General features: G+C 36.2%; 2 protein-coding genes across 4 annotated transcripts; one reads left to right on the top strand and one right to left on the bottom strand.

The window, feature by feature from the left end:
• The first annotated feature begins 575 nt into the window (after positions 1-575).
• On the top strand, positions 576-6437 carry LOC109812323 (protein WEAK CHLOROPLAST MOVEMENT UNDER BLUE LIGHT 1). Of its 2 annotated transcripts, none has more exons than XM_083064428.1 (3): positions 576-733; positions 1763-3185; positions 4255-6437. In XM_083064428.1, exons 2-3 carry the CDS (start codon positions 1794-1796, stop codon positions 6106-6108), a joined length of 3246 nt encoding a protein of 1081 aa, XP_082920554.1. In that variant the 5' UTR covers positions 576-733; positions 1763-1793; the 3' UTR covers positions 6109-6437. The 2 variants fall into 2 exon arrangements, with proteins under 2 accessions (XP_082920554.1, XP_082920555.1); XM_083064429.1 differs by lacking the exon at positions 576-733 and adding an exon at positions 931-1130.
• A 334-nt stretch (positions 6438-6771) lies between these two features.
• LOC109812324 (alpha-amylase) lies at positions 6772-10682 on the bottom strand. 2 transcript variants are annotated; one of them, XM_020376266.3, is made up of 5 exons: positions 10526-10682; positions 10127-10265; positions 9042-9494; positions 7692-8035; positions 6772-7337 (listed from the first exon to the last, which is right to left on the bottom strand). In XM_020376266.3, exons 1-5 carry the CDS (start codon positions 10610-10612, stop codon positions 7086-7088), a joined length of 1275 nt encoding a protein of 424 aa, XP_020231855.1. In that variant the 5' UTR covers positions 10613-10682; the 3' UTR covers positions 6772-7085. The 2 variants fall into 2 exon arrangements, with proteins under 2 accessions (XP_020231855.1, XP_029130013.1); XM_029274180.2 differs by lacking the exon at positions 10526-10682 and having other exon boundaries at positions 9042-9498; positions 10127-10267.
• Positions 10683-11699: the final 1017 nt, after the last annotated feature.

Raw genomic sequence — 11699 nt, 5'->3', positions numbered from 1 at the left:
AAATTCCTCAAAAGTATTTGTTGTTTTCTTGAATAATATTTTTTAAAAAAATATAATTGAGGTGTACCACGAAGGCGACAACAACTTTTGTCTAACTGTAATTCTAATAATAACTGTTTTACTTTGCTAAAAAAATTATAACAATAACTACTGAAGATACACACTGTAACACTTGTATTTCCATCATGAATACCACAAAAAGAAAAAAAAATTGTGTTTCCATATTTCTTATTTTTTTAATTAGATGATAAGTAAAAAAATTATATGTTGAATAAAAAATAATATTGCTTTTACTGTTATAGATAATAATCCCCTATAATTGGAAGCATTAATTTCTTATGATGGTGCTGGGATGAATATTTTCCAGTTGTAGCCAGTGTTTTGCAACAAGAGATGAAGAAGAAAAACCATACCACAGTCTGCAAATACTATTAAGAGAAAGAACACATCAAATAAAAGATGAATTTTCTTTTTAAATAAACTGCCATGTTTGAAAATTAGCAGAGAGTGGACCTTTTATTGTTTGTGTGACAAGGTAGGCTCCACTAACTGTTCACCCTTGACCCTTTCCCGTTATTTTCCTCCTTCTAAATTTAGCTCCAACTTTTTCTCCCTCAGTTTATTTTTGCAGAATCTAATTTTAATTTTCATTCTCTTTCCTCCCCAAAAAATTTTCACTCATCATTAATATCTCCTAAATCTCAATCAATACTTTTGTTTCTGCTTAATCAGGGTACCTTCCTCTCCCTCATGTTCTCTTTCTGCTTTTCCTTTTTCAACACGTTATTTCTTACATCTGTTTTGTTCCTCGCCCTCTTGAATTCCTCCTTATGAAGTCCTATAATCATAATAATTTTTCTGGTTTGCAAAGTTTGGATTATAATTTATGATTTATAGGTGGGGTTGTATATAATTATTTTCCATATGATATGATATGATATGATATGATATGATATGATATGATATGGTATCTCTTGCCTTTTCCATAAGTTTTTGTGTGTTTTTCTCCATTGATATCTACATATATCAGGAGAATTTTCAACAACCTAGTTAAAGATTGGAGGAACATGTCCACTTGTTGTTACCTGGTATGGTTAACAAATGAAAGCCAACATATTTGCCTTCAAAAGGTTAGCCAGTACAAATGGTTTGATGTAAAGATTAACCTGGCTTCCAATACAGAGATATGAACTTGCTTTTCTATAATTGTATCAGATGTATGGTATTAACAATTTATTGCTTAAAATATTAATTTTGAAGTACCTAGATTTTGTTTACGTGATTGTAATTTTGATTTCAATGTCAACGTGTATGTGGAGGGGAGGGACTTTAGCTTTTCATGCATCATAAGATTCTGTATTTCTTTCATTGATTGATGTTCAAGCACTATATAATTATTCTTTAGAATGTTTTGTTTGACGTATGTGATTCAATTTTGGCTTATTTTTGGGGGAAATTAGAATTCTCCATAAAGAAGTTTCTATCTGTCCTCTGATCAATGTGAAAAGTTAAAACGTAATAAAGAGCATCATTTAGTGTTTCAGGCAATTTGCATAAACCTTGATCTAATTTCTTCTAACATTGCAATATATGTGATGGGTGTGAAAAAATGAAATGATATTATATGGAAATCAATTATCATTTTACTACATGTTGTTGGCTGTTGTCATCCCTCTTAAATTTGAAACGTCTACATGAATTGCTTTTATACAACAACTTTCATTTTTTCACTGATTGATTGTCTTTATTGTTTGCCTTTTAGATATCTTTAGCACTTCCAATTGCTCTTACAAATGGAGGATGCTGAAGACAAGCCATCCTCAGAATCAGAAACCTCTTCAACAAGTGCTGAACTGAGGCCACAAGCAGAAACCCCTGAAGAGAATACTGCTATGATAAATCCACCCGATAGCCAGTCTTCCATTGAAGCTGCCACCAATCAACTCAGTAATAATAGTAGAGTGGAACCTGGCACTCATTTTCCAGGAACTAAGTTCTCAGACTTAGAAGAGTCCCTAAAAGCTTCTGATGGTCAAACTGTAGGACAGGATGAATATCATCACACTGATAATGATAATCCATCTTCTACTCCTAAAGCCACAATTCATGATACAGAACAAAGCCACCACATGGTATCACATCCCGAATCAGGAGCTTTAGAAGATGTCTTTAACAGGCAGCAGGATGGTGTTTCTACCACCACTGGTACCGATGATGTTGATAATTCAATGAATCTCTCACCTTCCTCTTCTGAAACAACAGAGTTGCAGACTAATCCCACAGAACGAATAACAGACCCACCTCAAACCAAGGTTAATGATGTTCATGTTCCCATAGATAATTCAGCTTCAACACCAAATGTTAGTGTTCATGTAATAGAACAAAGCAACCAGGGAGGGATGTCTGCAGATTCTGAATCTCAAGCTTTAGAAGATATCTCAAACGGGCAGCAGGATGGTGGTTCTACTCTCAGTGCTGGAAGTAATGTTGGTAATCAGATGGAACTCTCAAATTCCCCTTCTGTGGAAAAAGAGTTGCAGAATGACCACAAAGAACTAATGGTAGATCCATCTCAAACAATGGATATTGATGCTGCTGAGAGAGTTGTTGGATCACCTGCTGGCACTGCTAGCAATGATGATGATAATCAGATGAAACTCTTGGCTTCCTCTTCAGAAAAAATAGATTTGGAAAAGGATCAGAAAAAACCAATAATTGATCCATCTCAAACCACGGATACTGATGCTGCAGAGCTAGCTGTTGGTTCACCTGCTGGCAAGGATGATGATAATCAGATAGAACTCTTGGCTTCCTCTTCTGAAAAGACGGATTTGCCAAGTGATCACAAAGAACTTAAGATAGAACTGCCTCAAACGGAAATTGATGATGTGTCTGTCGAAGCTGTTGACTTACCTTCTGTCAGTGATGATAATCAGATAAAACTATTGGCGTCCTCTTCTGAAAATGTAGAGTTCCAGAATGACCAGAAAGAACTAACGACAGATCCGTCTCGCAATATTAATGATGTTGTTGTGGGAGCTGTTGACTCACCTACTTATGCCAAGCAGATTGCTGAAAAAAGAGGCCTTATTGATACAGCAGCTCCATTTGAATCTGTCAAGGAAGCTGTTTCCAAGTTTGGAGGCATTGTGGACTGGAAGGCTCATAGAATCCAGACCGTGGAGGTATATCTGTCTTGCATTTATTTCATTTTACCTAAAGTTTTGTAACTCTATTACTTTACTTCTTCATGAGGCCAGAATTCTTTTGGATGTTTTGAATGCATTTTAAAGACAAGCCAATTATTCATTAGAAGATAGGTTATTAGGAAAATGCTGAGATATGAGAAAAAGGATGAGAACAACAACCTTCATTACTATTTTTATTATAAACTGCAGTTATAAATGTTAAGAAGCAATAACCAATGCTTAAATGTTGCTTTGGTGGCTATTTTCTTGTCAATATTAATGATAACAACGCAAAACTCATTATCTGTTGAGCCAAGCCACAGCTTCATATCCCAAATCATACCTTTTGGGATGACTTGAAGAGTACATTCTCTTTCCCTCTATTATAGTTGTGTGGTGTATCAACAAAGTGACATTTGGTTTAAATATGTTGTATCCCTAGAATTTACTATCCCAACATTTTGTTGCTAGATTTTATTCATAACTTGTCCCTTTGTTCTTAACAAATATTTGCTTCTAAACTCATTTGGCAAGGAGCAGAGTTTATTCTATATCTCAGTTTTGGGAAAATATTATAAAACAAAGTTAATATGTTGATTTTTTTTTTGGTAAGACATCCTCAAATGTTATTTTCAAGGAGACCATGAATTGTGTGAATCTGGAAGTTAAATACTTCTGGTTCAACTATAAAGTAGTTGCAGCTCTCAGATACATTTCATTGATTTGTATTTTATGATTTCCATGTTTATCTAATGATTTTGGACAGAGACAAGGTAGGAACAAAATCATAAGTATTTTTGGCACAATTTCTGTCCTTTCAATGTAAATTTTTTTATGTTACCCTTGCAATACATAGTAGAACTATGATGGTTTGTCTTCCATGCTTGCTTGCTGCCAACAACAATGAGGGATAAATTATTGATCCATCCCCATTATACTTTGTCAAAAACCAAATACTTTTTGTTCAAAGCAGGAAGTTAATTTATTTATCATACTAATGAATAATGACTATGGTAGCCATATCTGCTGGAATCCCATTTAACTTTGGTTTTTCTCGAGTATGCAGAGACGCAAGCATGTAGAACTTGAACTTGATAAGGCACAGCAGGAGATCCCGGTGTACCAAAAAAAATCACAAGCTGCTGAGCAAGCAAAAATGCAAGTACTGTTAGAGCTGGATAGCACAAAGAGACTAATAGAAGAACTAAAACTTAACCTAGAGAGGGCACAAACAGAAGAGCGTCAAGCAAGACAGGACTCAGAACTTGCAAAGCTGAGAGTGGAAGAGATGGAGCAAGGTATTGCTGATGACTCCAGCATTGCTGCCAAGGCACAGCTTGAGGTAGCTAAAGCCAGGTATTCATCTGCTATCACGGAGTTAACATCTGTTAAAGAGGAGCTGGATGCATTGCGTGTGGAATATGCATCCTTAGTTGATGAAAAAGATGAAGCTGTTAAGAAAGCTGAAGAGGCTGTTGCTTCATCAAAGCAAGTAGAGAAGACAGTGGAAGACTTGACTATTGAGCTCATTGCCACAAAGGAGGCACTGGAATCTGCTCATGCTGCACACATGGAAGCAGAGGAACACAGAATAGGGATAGTCATGGCAAGAGATCAAGATTCTCTCAATTGGGACAAAGAACTTAAACAGGCAGAAGAAGAACTTCAGAGACTCAACCAGAAGATTTTGTCTGCTAATGATCTCAAATCTAAACTCAACACAGCCTCGGCTTTGCTGCTTGATTTGAAAGCCGAGTTAAATGTTTATATGGAATCATCTAAGTCTAAGCATGAAGGTGATGAAGGAGAGTTAGAGGAGCCAGAGAAGAAGACTCACAGTGAAATACAAGAAGCAGTTGCATCAGCCAAAAAGGAGCTTGAGGAAGTAAAGCTTAACATAGAGAAAGCCACCACTGAGGTAAATTACCTAAAGGTGGCTGCAGCATCATTGAAATCAGAACTTGAAAATGAGAAATCATCTCTTGCATCGATTCGACAAAGAGAGGGAATGGCCTCCGTTACGGTTTCATCTCTTGAATCTGATCTACACAACACTAGATCAGAAATGGCTTTGGTTCAGATGAGGGAGAAAGAAGGCAGAGAGAGGATTCAGGAGCTTCCAAAGAAACTACAGCAAGCAGTTGAAGAGGCTAATCAGGCCAACTTGTTTGCTCAAGCAGCTCGCGAAGAGTTGAGGAGAGTGAAGGAGGAGGCAGAACAAGCCGAGGCTTGTGCAAGTACAATGCAAAGTAAATTACTTGCAGCACAAAAAGAGATAGAGGCTGCAAGGGCCTCTGAAATGTTGGCAATAGCAGCAACTAAAGCATTGAATGAGTCATCTAGGAACAACAACAATGAAGCAGTGGATTCATCCTCTTGGGTGTCGGTTTCGGTGGAGGAGTACTATAATCTCAGCAAACAAGCACATGAAGCAGAAGATCAAGCCAACATTAGGGTTGCAGCTGCTAATTCTGAAATCAAGATAGCTAAGGAGTCTGAATTGAAAACCTTGCAGAAGTTGAATGATGTGACTAGAGAGATGGCTGCTAGAAGGGAGTCTCTGAAGATTGCAATGGAGAAAGCCGAAAAGGCAAGGGAAGGAAAATTAGGTGTAGAACAAGAATTGAGAAAATGGAGGGCTGAACATGAGCAAAGAAGAAAAGCTGGTGGATTGGGCCAAGGAGAAGTAACGCAAAGTAGAAGTACCAAGGTTAGTTTTGAGAGGCATAAGGATGCAAATAATTTTGACCAAGCTCATAATGCATCTATGCCTGTACATTACTTGTCCAGTTCAAAGTCTTATCTTCATTCAAATAGTGGAACTGTACCATCCCCAGAAACAAGAAAGAAGAAGAAGAAGTCATTTTTCCCATGGATTTTGATGTTCTTTGGTAAAAAAAGGTCGCATTCAACGCATTGATGATAGTCCCTTGTTGCACTGTTATGCTGCAGATATCTGAACATCTCATCCTTTTGGAGGTTATTCAAAGTTATACCATACTTGTACATGTTAGTCATTGCTGTGTGTATGATAATGGTTCATTGCATTATACTCCATCTCACTGAGAGGATTGTGAATGGTCTCCAACTCAGCGTTTTATGAGGACATACAAATAAGTTCTGCATCCCTGGTGAGAAAAGAAAAAATAACATGAATATGTATCATGTATAGGCTTCTGATGTATTGAACCTCGGCTTTTGTAAAGATCTGTGAGATTTGATCGGATCAAAGAGATTTTTTGAGTTTGAGATTTGAAGTATTATGAATGGCATGGTGTGTGCATATTGGAGATAAAAGTCATCCAACTGAGCCGGGGAAAAGCAACAAAGCTTCTATATCATGTAAAGGCCAAAGTCACTTGCCTTTAAATAAATTTTGCTGAACAAAGGTTAAATCTTGAGCCATTACTTAAAATCATTAAAATGTATAATTGCACACTGCAATCGATCCGCGCACAGTCCCATCCACAGTTAGCAATACATTCACGTTGTGGCCGGAGCTTTTACATATCTAGCATATAATTACAGCTATTTAACTTATATATGATTACAATCTCTTATCATAAAATCTTACAAAAGCGAGTCTTCAACCTCTTAGCATGCCTTGTTAACTACTAAAATGATGGTAGCTATCTTATGATCGTTGTTTTATTCGTACAAATAAAACTAAATCTGAAGTAAACACAGACCCATGTGGGTTGATAATCATAAGACCTACCATTAATATTACTGCCGCTAATATTATTACCGCTATAATTACTACTACCGCAACTTATCTGTAATCAAAATAATTTTATTTAATATAAATATAAATATACCATGGTAAACTCCCAATAATCTTATTCTTAATGATTCTATTTATTTAAATTATTTCTCAAGCACGGCTTCATTGTTGCTTCATTTTCTTTCCCACACAGCGTAGTCTTGTCCACTGGTAGCGACCTGAACATTTGGTGGAAGAAGGTTCCCAAGATCTTGTTTAGGTCCAATCTTGACAATGATCTTGTTGTCAATCTCGGCCATGTAGAGATCAGCCTCAGCAGCCAGAATATTTACGGTGCTTGTGGCCGTAATTCCATTCCTCTTCCTTATTTCGGTCACTGTCTTTATCGGCTCCTTTAGCCCCCATTCGATGTAGTGATCGTAGAACTGCATGCACAAACAACACAAATGTAACAACATTTTAGATTTATACAATTAAACTATTCTCAATATACTTTTGGGTGTTAAAAATTCTTTATATCTCTTATTAATTTTAAACGTACTTTTAGAAACGGTTATCATACATCAACTAAAGTATATATCCAGAAGAAATTATTTGGTGGTCTTAAACCACATTATTCATATAGTTAGTCTATTCGTAATATGTAATGAAGTGTAATTAATTTTTTCTTGAAAGTTGAAAATTTCAAATGTATGTCATGGAATAATTGATTGAAACCATTAACACTTGAACTACCTAAAATAGGACATGCAAATATCAAGAGATAAAGTAATACTTACAATTGTGGGGTGTCCCGGATGAGTGAGGATGTAAACATAACCCAACATAACTTTATCAGAAGGGAAAGGCCACGTTCTCTGAGACCAAGTGTCATGGTTGTCGACGAAGGTGACAGCATTGGAAGGCTTTGTTCCGATCATCCCGGGTGGCTTCCCATTAGAGTCTTTCATCCTCCACAACTCACCCTGAACAGCAGCACCTAGAACCATTTTGGTGGTGAAATCAAAAGCAGTAACAGCACCACCCGCTTCATCAACCCATTTCACCAACGTTGCACGGTGCGCGTCCTGGTTCGCCAAGGGCCTCCCATCTTCTCCCCTCGACACGTTCTGATACAATTCCCCTATCATGCACAATACAAGACGTGTATAAGAAGAAGAAAAAATATAATACATACTCAATTTGGCAATATGATTAAATACTTGTTGGAGTTCAAGTGTGAAGTGAAGTCCCACATTGGTTAGAGTTGGGCATATATGTTGAGTAATATATAAGTGAGAAAGACCCACCTACCTAATGCTTTAAGGTTTTAGGTTATGTTGTGGTGTCAAGCTCACTTATATTACTTACTCACTACCCATTGTGTGAAATGCTCCCCGGCGTTAAAAACTCCCCAACATTGGTATCAAAGCCTGGTTCGACCAAGTGACTGGTGATCGACTCAGACGAGTATTGGCTGGGATCCTGAATGGAATTGGCAGGAGATCCAAGAGTAGGATCATCCCTTGTACTAAAAGTCTCCCTAGAGGTGTGGAGGACTTGTGTCGTTGTGCAACGATAGTGCAAGTAAAGCCACCATTGAATACTCGTGGACGAAAGAAAAGCTTCCGCTCGAGGAGGAGCGTGACCATGTTGAAGGGATTCACACTTGAGGGGGAGTGTTGGAGTTCAAGTGTGAAGTGAAGTCCCACATTGGTTAGAGTTGGGCATATATGTTGAGTAATATATAAGTGAGAAAGACCCACCTACCTAATGTCTTAAGGTTTTAGGTTATGTTGTGGTGTCAAGCTCACTTGTATGACTTACTCACTACCCATTGTGTGGAATGCTCCCCGGCGTTAAAAACTCCCCAACAATACTGTGAGTCATTTTAACTAAATATCTTGAAATATCATATTTATAAGTCATTTTGAGTTATTACTCAACTTCTTAACTCAATCTAAGACATCAAATTTATGAAGCTTTTTCTTTTATCAAAATATTAATACTCTTGTTTACAAGTCTATTTGACTTTGTCAAATACATACTTTTCTAACTCTGAATATGTAAGTCTCTTGTTCACACTTATATACTAACGATAGCAACCACAGCACGACATATTAATTATAGGGAGGTTAGTAGGAACTTACCAACCGCAAAATCGGGTGAGGTATGGTCCATGTAGATTTTGGTGAACCTGGGTGCGTACCCGACAACCATGTCGAATCTCCACCCAGAGAAGCCAACTTCTGTCTTGAGCCAATTCATCCAATCTGAGAGCTCCTTCTGCACCGTGGGATTGGTGTGGTCGACGTCGGGGGCGCCCCACCAGTCGTCGCCGGTGTCGGGGTTCCCGGTGCCGTTGAATCTAACGTCGGTGCTGCAAATGTAGGACACGTCCCAGTCGAGGCGCGTGTCGGGGGTGCCACCTTCGAAGACGCTAAGTCCTCTGTTGTCGAGCCTCTCCGCTGTTCGGTGGTTTATGACTATGTCGGACACGGATTTCACTCCTCTCGCGCGGAATGCCGCTATCAGCGACTTCAGCTCCTCCTTGTTCCCGTACTTTGACGTGTCCAGGTCGTATAGCCTCTTCGGCAAGTAACCTAGCTTCACCACAATCCAAATCACAAGTTAAATGGTTACTTCAAAATGAAACAACATTGATCAAATCACGTCAATTCTCAACTAAAAGTTCCAATGCAGTGCGTTTGTTTTCATGCAAAGCGGTGCATTCTGTCTTCTACGTACTGGTTCAGGTGGTTTCACTCACATATCTTTAGCCATACATGCAGTTCCCATTTTTCACATGGAGTAGTAGTACACGTTATGTATTTTCAATGTTCATGCTCCATTAATCATCCTGGCACGCAGTTAATGCACTACATGTATGAATAAAACTTACATGCTGGAGCATGTCTAATACTTTGAGAAATTAAGTATTCTGAAATATATTTCTATTTATGACATGTAATTAAATATTATTAAAAAAATTGTAAATTGAAAATTTTAAATACACCTTATATAATAATTGATTATAACAATAGAGATTTAGTAATTTATAAATTATAGCTTCTTAATAATTTCTGCATGTAAGTTGTGTATTTCTGAAATCAGTGGGGCCATGGTGGCTAAATAAATCAAAAGGTGGTTTAAATATTCTATACTAAGTTTGTTGGTCTGGGTTTGGTAACTGTCTCATTAAATGAAATGAGAAGAACTTAAAGAAAATATATACCTTGAGGACCATCATCGTGAGAGTTAGAGGGAGGAGGAAGCCAAACATACTCAACTCCAGCATCAGCTATGTCCGGTACCAAGGTCTTGAGGAAGTTGTACCATCCTCCTGCTTTTTCAATTGATGCCCAGTTGAACCCCTATAACACAAACACATGTACATCTTACTTAAAAAGAAAAAGAAAACAAATAAGCACCTTTACTTGCATGTGATCAGTCATATAACAATGTTTGTTTGTAAATACAAAAAGAGAAAATCAGTGGGATTGACCATATGATAAAGATTGAGATAGATATATGGAGATCAAGGTTTGATCTCATCGTTTTTGTTGTAAAAAAATTTTGTTGATAAAAATACAAAGAAAGAGAGGTTGAGATGAATTTCACAATTAATTGATACCTGAAATAGTATGGCCGGAGAAGAAAAAGAAGGGAAAAGAGAAATGCAAAGGAAGAGGAAGCACAGTGAAGTAAGAAACTTGTCCATGTTTAATTTGTATTTATGGGTGCTTCAATTCTATTCTATATGTGGCATTTTATAGACATCCTTAAGCCAGTGGGGTACCTTGATTTTCAAAGTGATTAGTGTCCTATCCCGAAGGGTACGTACGAAAGTTTGGTTTGCCCGGGTGGGCACTTGCGTAACAATTTGAAGTTTGACAAGTAAAAGATAAATGGAATATATATATATATAGAGAGAGAAATTGATTTACTTAATCTAAAAGTAAGGTAATAAATTTACTCTGCTTAATAACTTATGTTTTATATCAAATTTTAACAATTCAGTTAATAAAAAGTTTTTAATATATAGATCAATGATAAATTTTTTAAAAAAATTTAAAATTATTTGATATTATATTTTATTAATTCAAATTTACGAATAATCATAAAGATATTTTATATGAATATCAAATAATTTTTAAACTTTCTAAAACTTTGCAAACCTGAACTATATGTATTTAGAATCTTTTATTTAATGATTAAATTATTAAAATTTGATATAACTCATTGAGTAGAGTAAATGAATATATATATATATATATAAAGAGAGAGAGAGAGAGAGAGAGAGATCCATTTATTATAGGAATAAGTCTACCTAAATTTACTCCATTCAATAACTCATGTTTTAGATCAAATTTCAACAATCCAACCGTTGAATTTAATAAAGTTCTTAATGCATAGATCAAATTTGCAAATTTTTAAAAATTTTGAAAATCATTTGATATTTCGTTTCAATAATTCAAATCAATGTATAAAATGATTTTATGATTATCTATCAATTTGAATTAATGAAATGAAGTATCAAATAATTTTCTAATTTTTTTAAAATTTGCAGATTTGATCTATGCATTAAGAACTTTAAATTCAGTGGTTGGGTCGCTGAAATTTGATATAGAACATGAGTTATTGAACGGAATAAATTTAAGTAAACTTACTCTTGGAGTAAATGGATATATATATATATATATATATATATATATATATATATATATATGAATGCTTCTAACATGAAGAGATGAGTCCATGCCTCATCCATGAGGCACTAAAGTTACCAGTAATAACAAGTTTTCCAA

The sequence above is a fragment of the Cajanus cajan genome, chromosome 9, assembly GCF_000230855.2.
Source record: "Cajanus cajan strain Asha chromosome 9, NIPB_CcT2T_4, whole genome shotgun sequence".
In the NCBI taxonomy this organism is placed as follows: Eukaryota; Viridiplantae; Streptophyta; class Magnoliopsida; order Fabales; family Fabaceae; genus Cajanus; species Cajanus cajan.
The sequence above is the reverse complement of the archived record's forward strand: the minus strand, read 5'-3'. Positions and strand labels throughout refer to the sequence as shown.

What these genes read in the sequence shown, in the direction of transcription:
- LOC109812323 (XM_083064428.1), top strand. Translation starts at nt 1,794, where the DNA reads ATGGAGGATGCTGAAGACAAGCCATCCTCAGAATCAGAAACCTCTTCA. An exon ending in ATAGAATCCAGACCGTGGAG is followed by an intron (nt 3,186 to 4,254) that starts GTATATCTGTCT and finishes TCGAGTATGCAG; the next exon opens with AGACGCAAGCATGTAGAACT.
- LOC109812324 (XM_020376266.3), bottom strand. Translation starts at nt 10,612, where the DNA reads ATGGACAAGTTTCTTACTTCACTGTGCTTCCTCTTCCTTTGCATTTCT. An exon ending in TCACGATGATGGTCCTCAAG is followed by an intron (nt 9,495 to 10,126) that starts GTATATATTTTC and finishes TGGTGAAGCTAG; the next exon opens with GTTACTTGCCGAAGAGGCTA. An exon ending in CTCACCCGATTTTGCGGTTG is followed by an intron (nt 8,036 to 9,041) that starts GTAAGTTCCTAC and finishes TGTGCATGATAG; the next exon opens with GGGAATTGTATCAGAACGTG.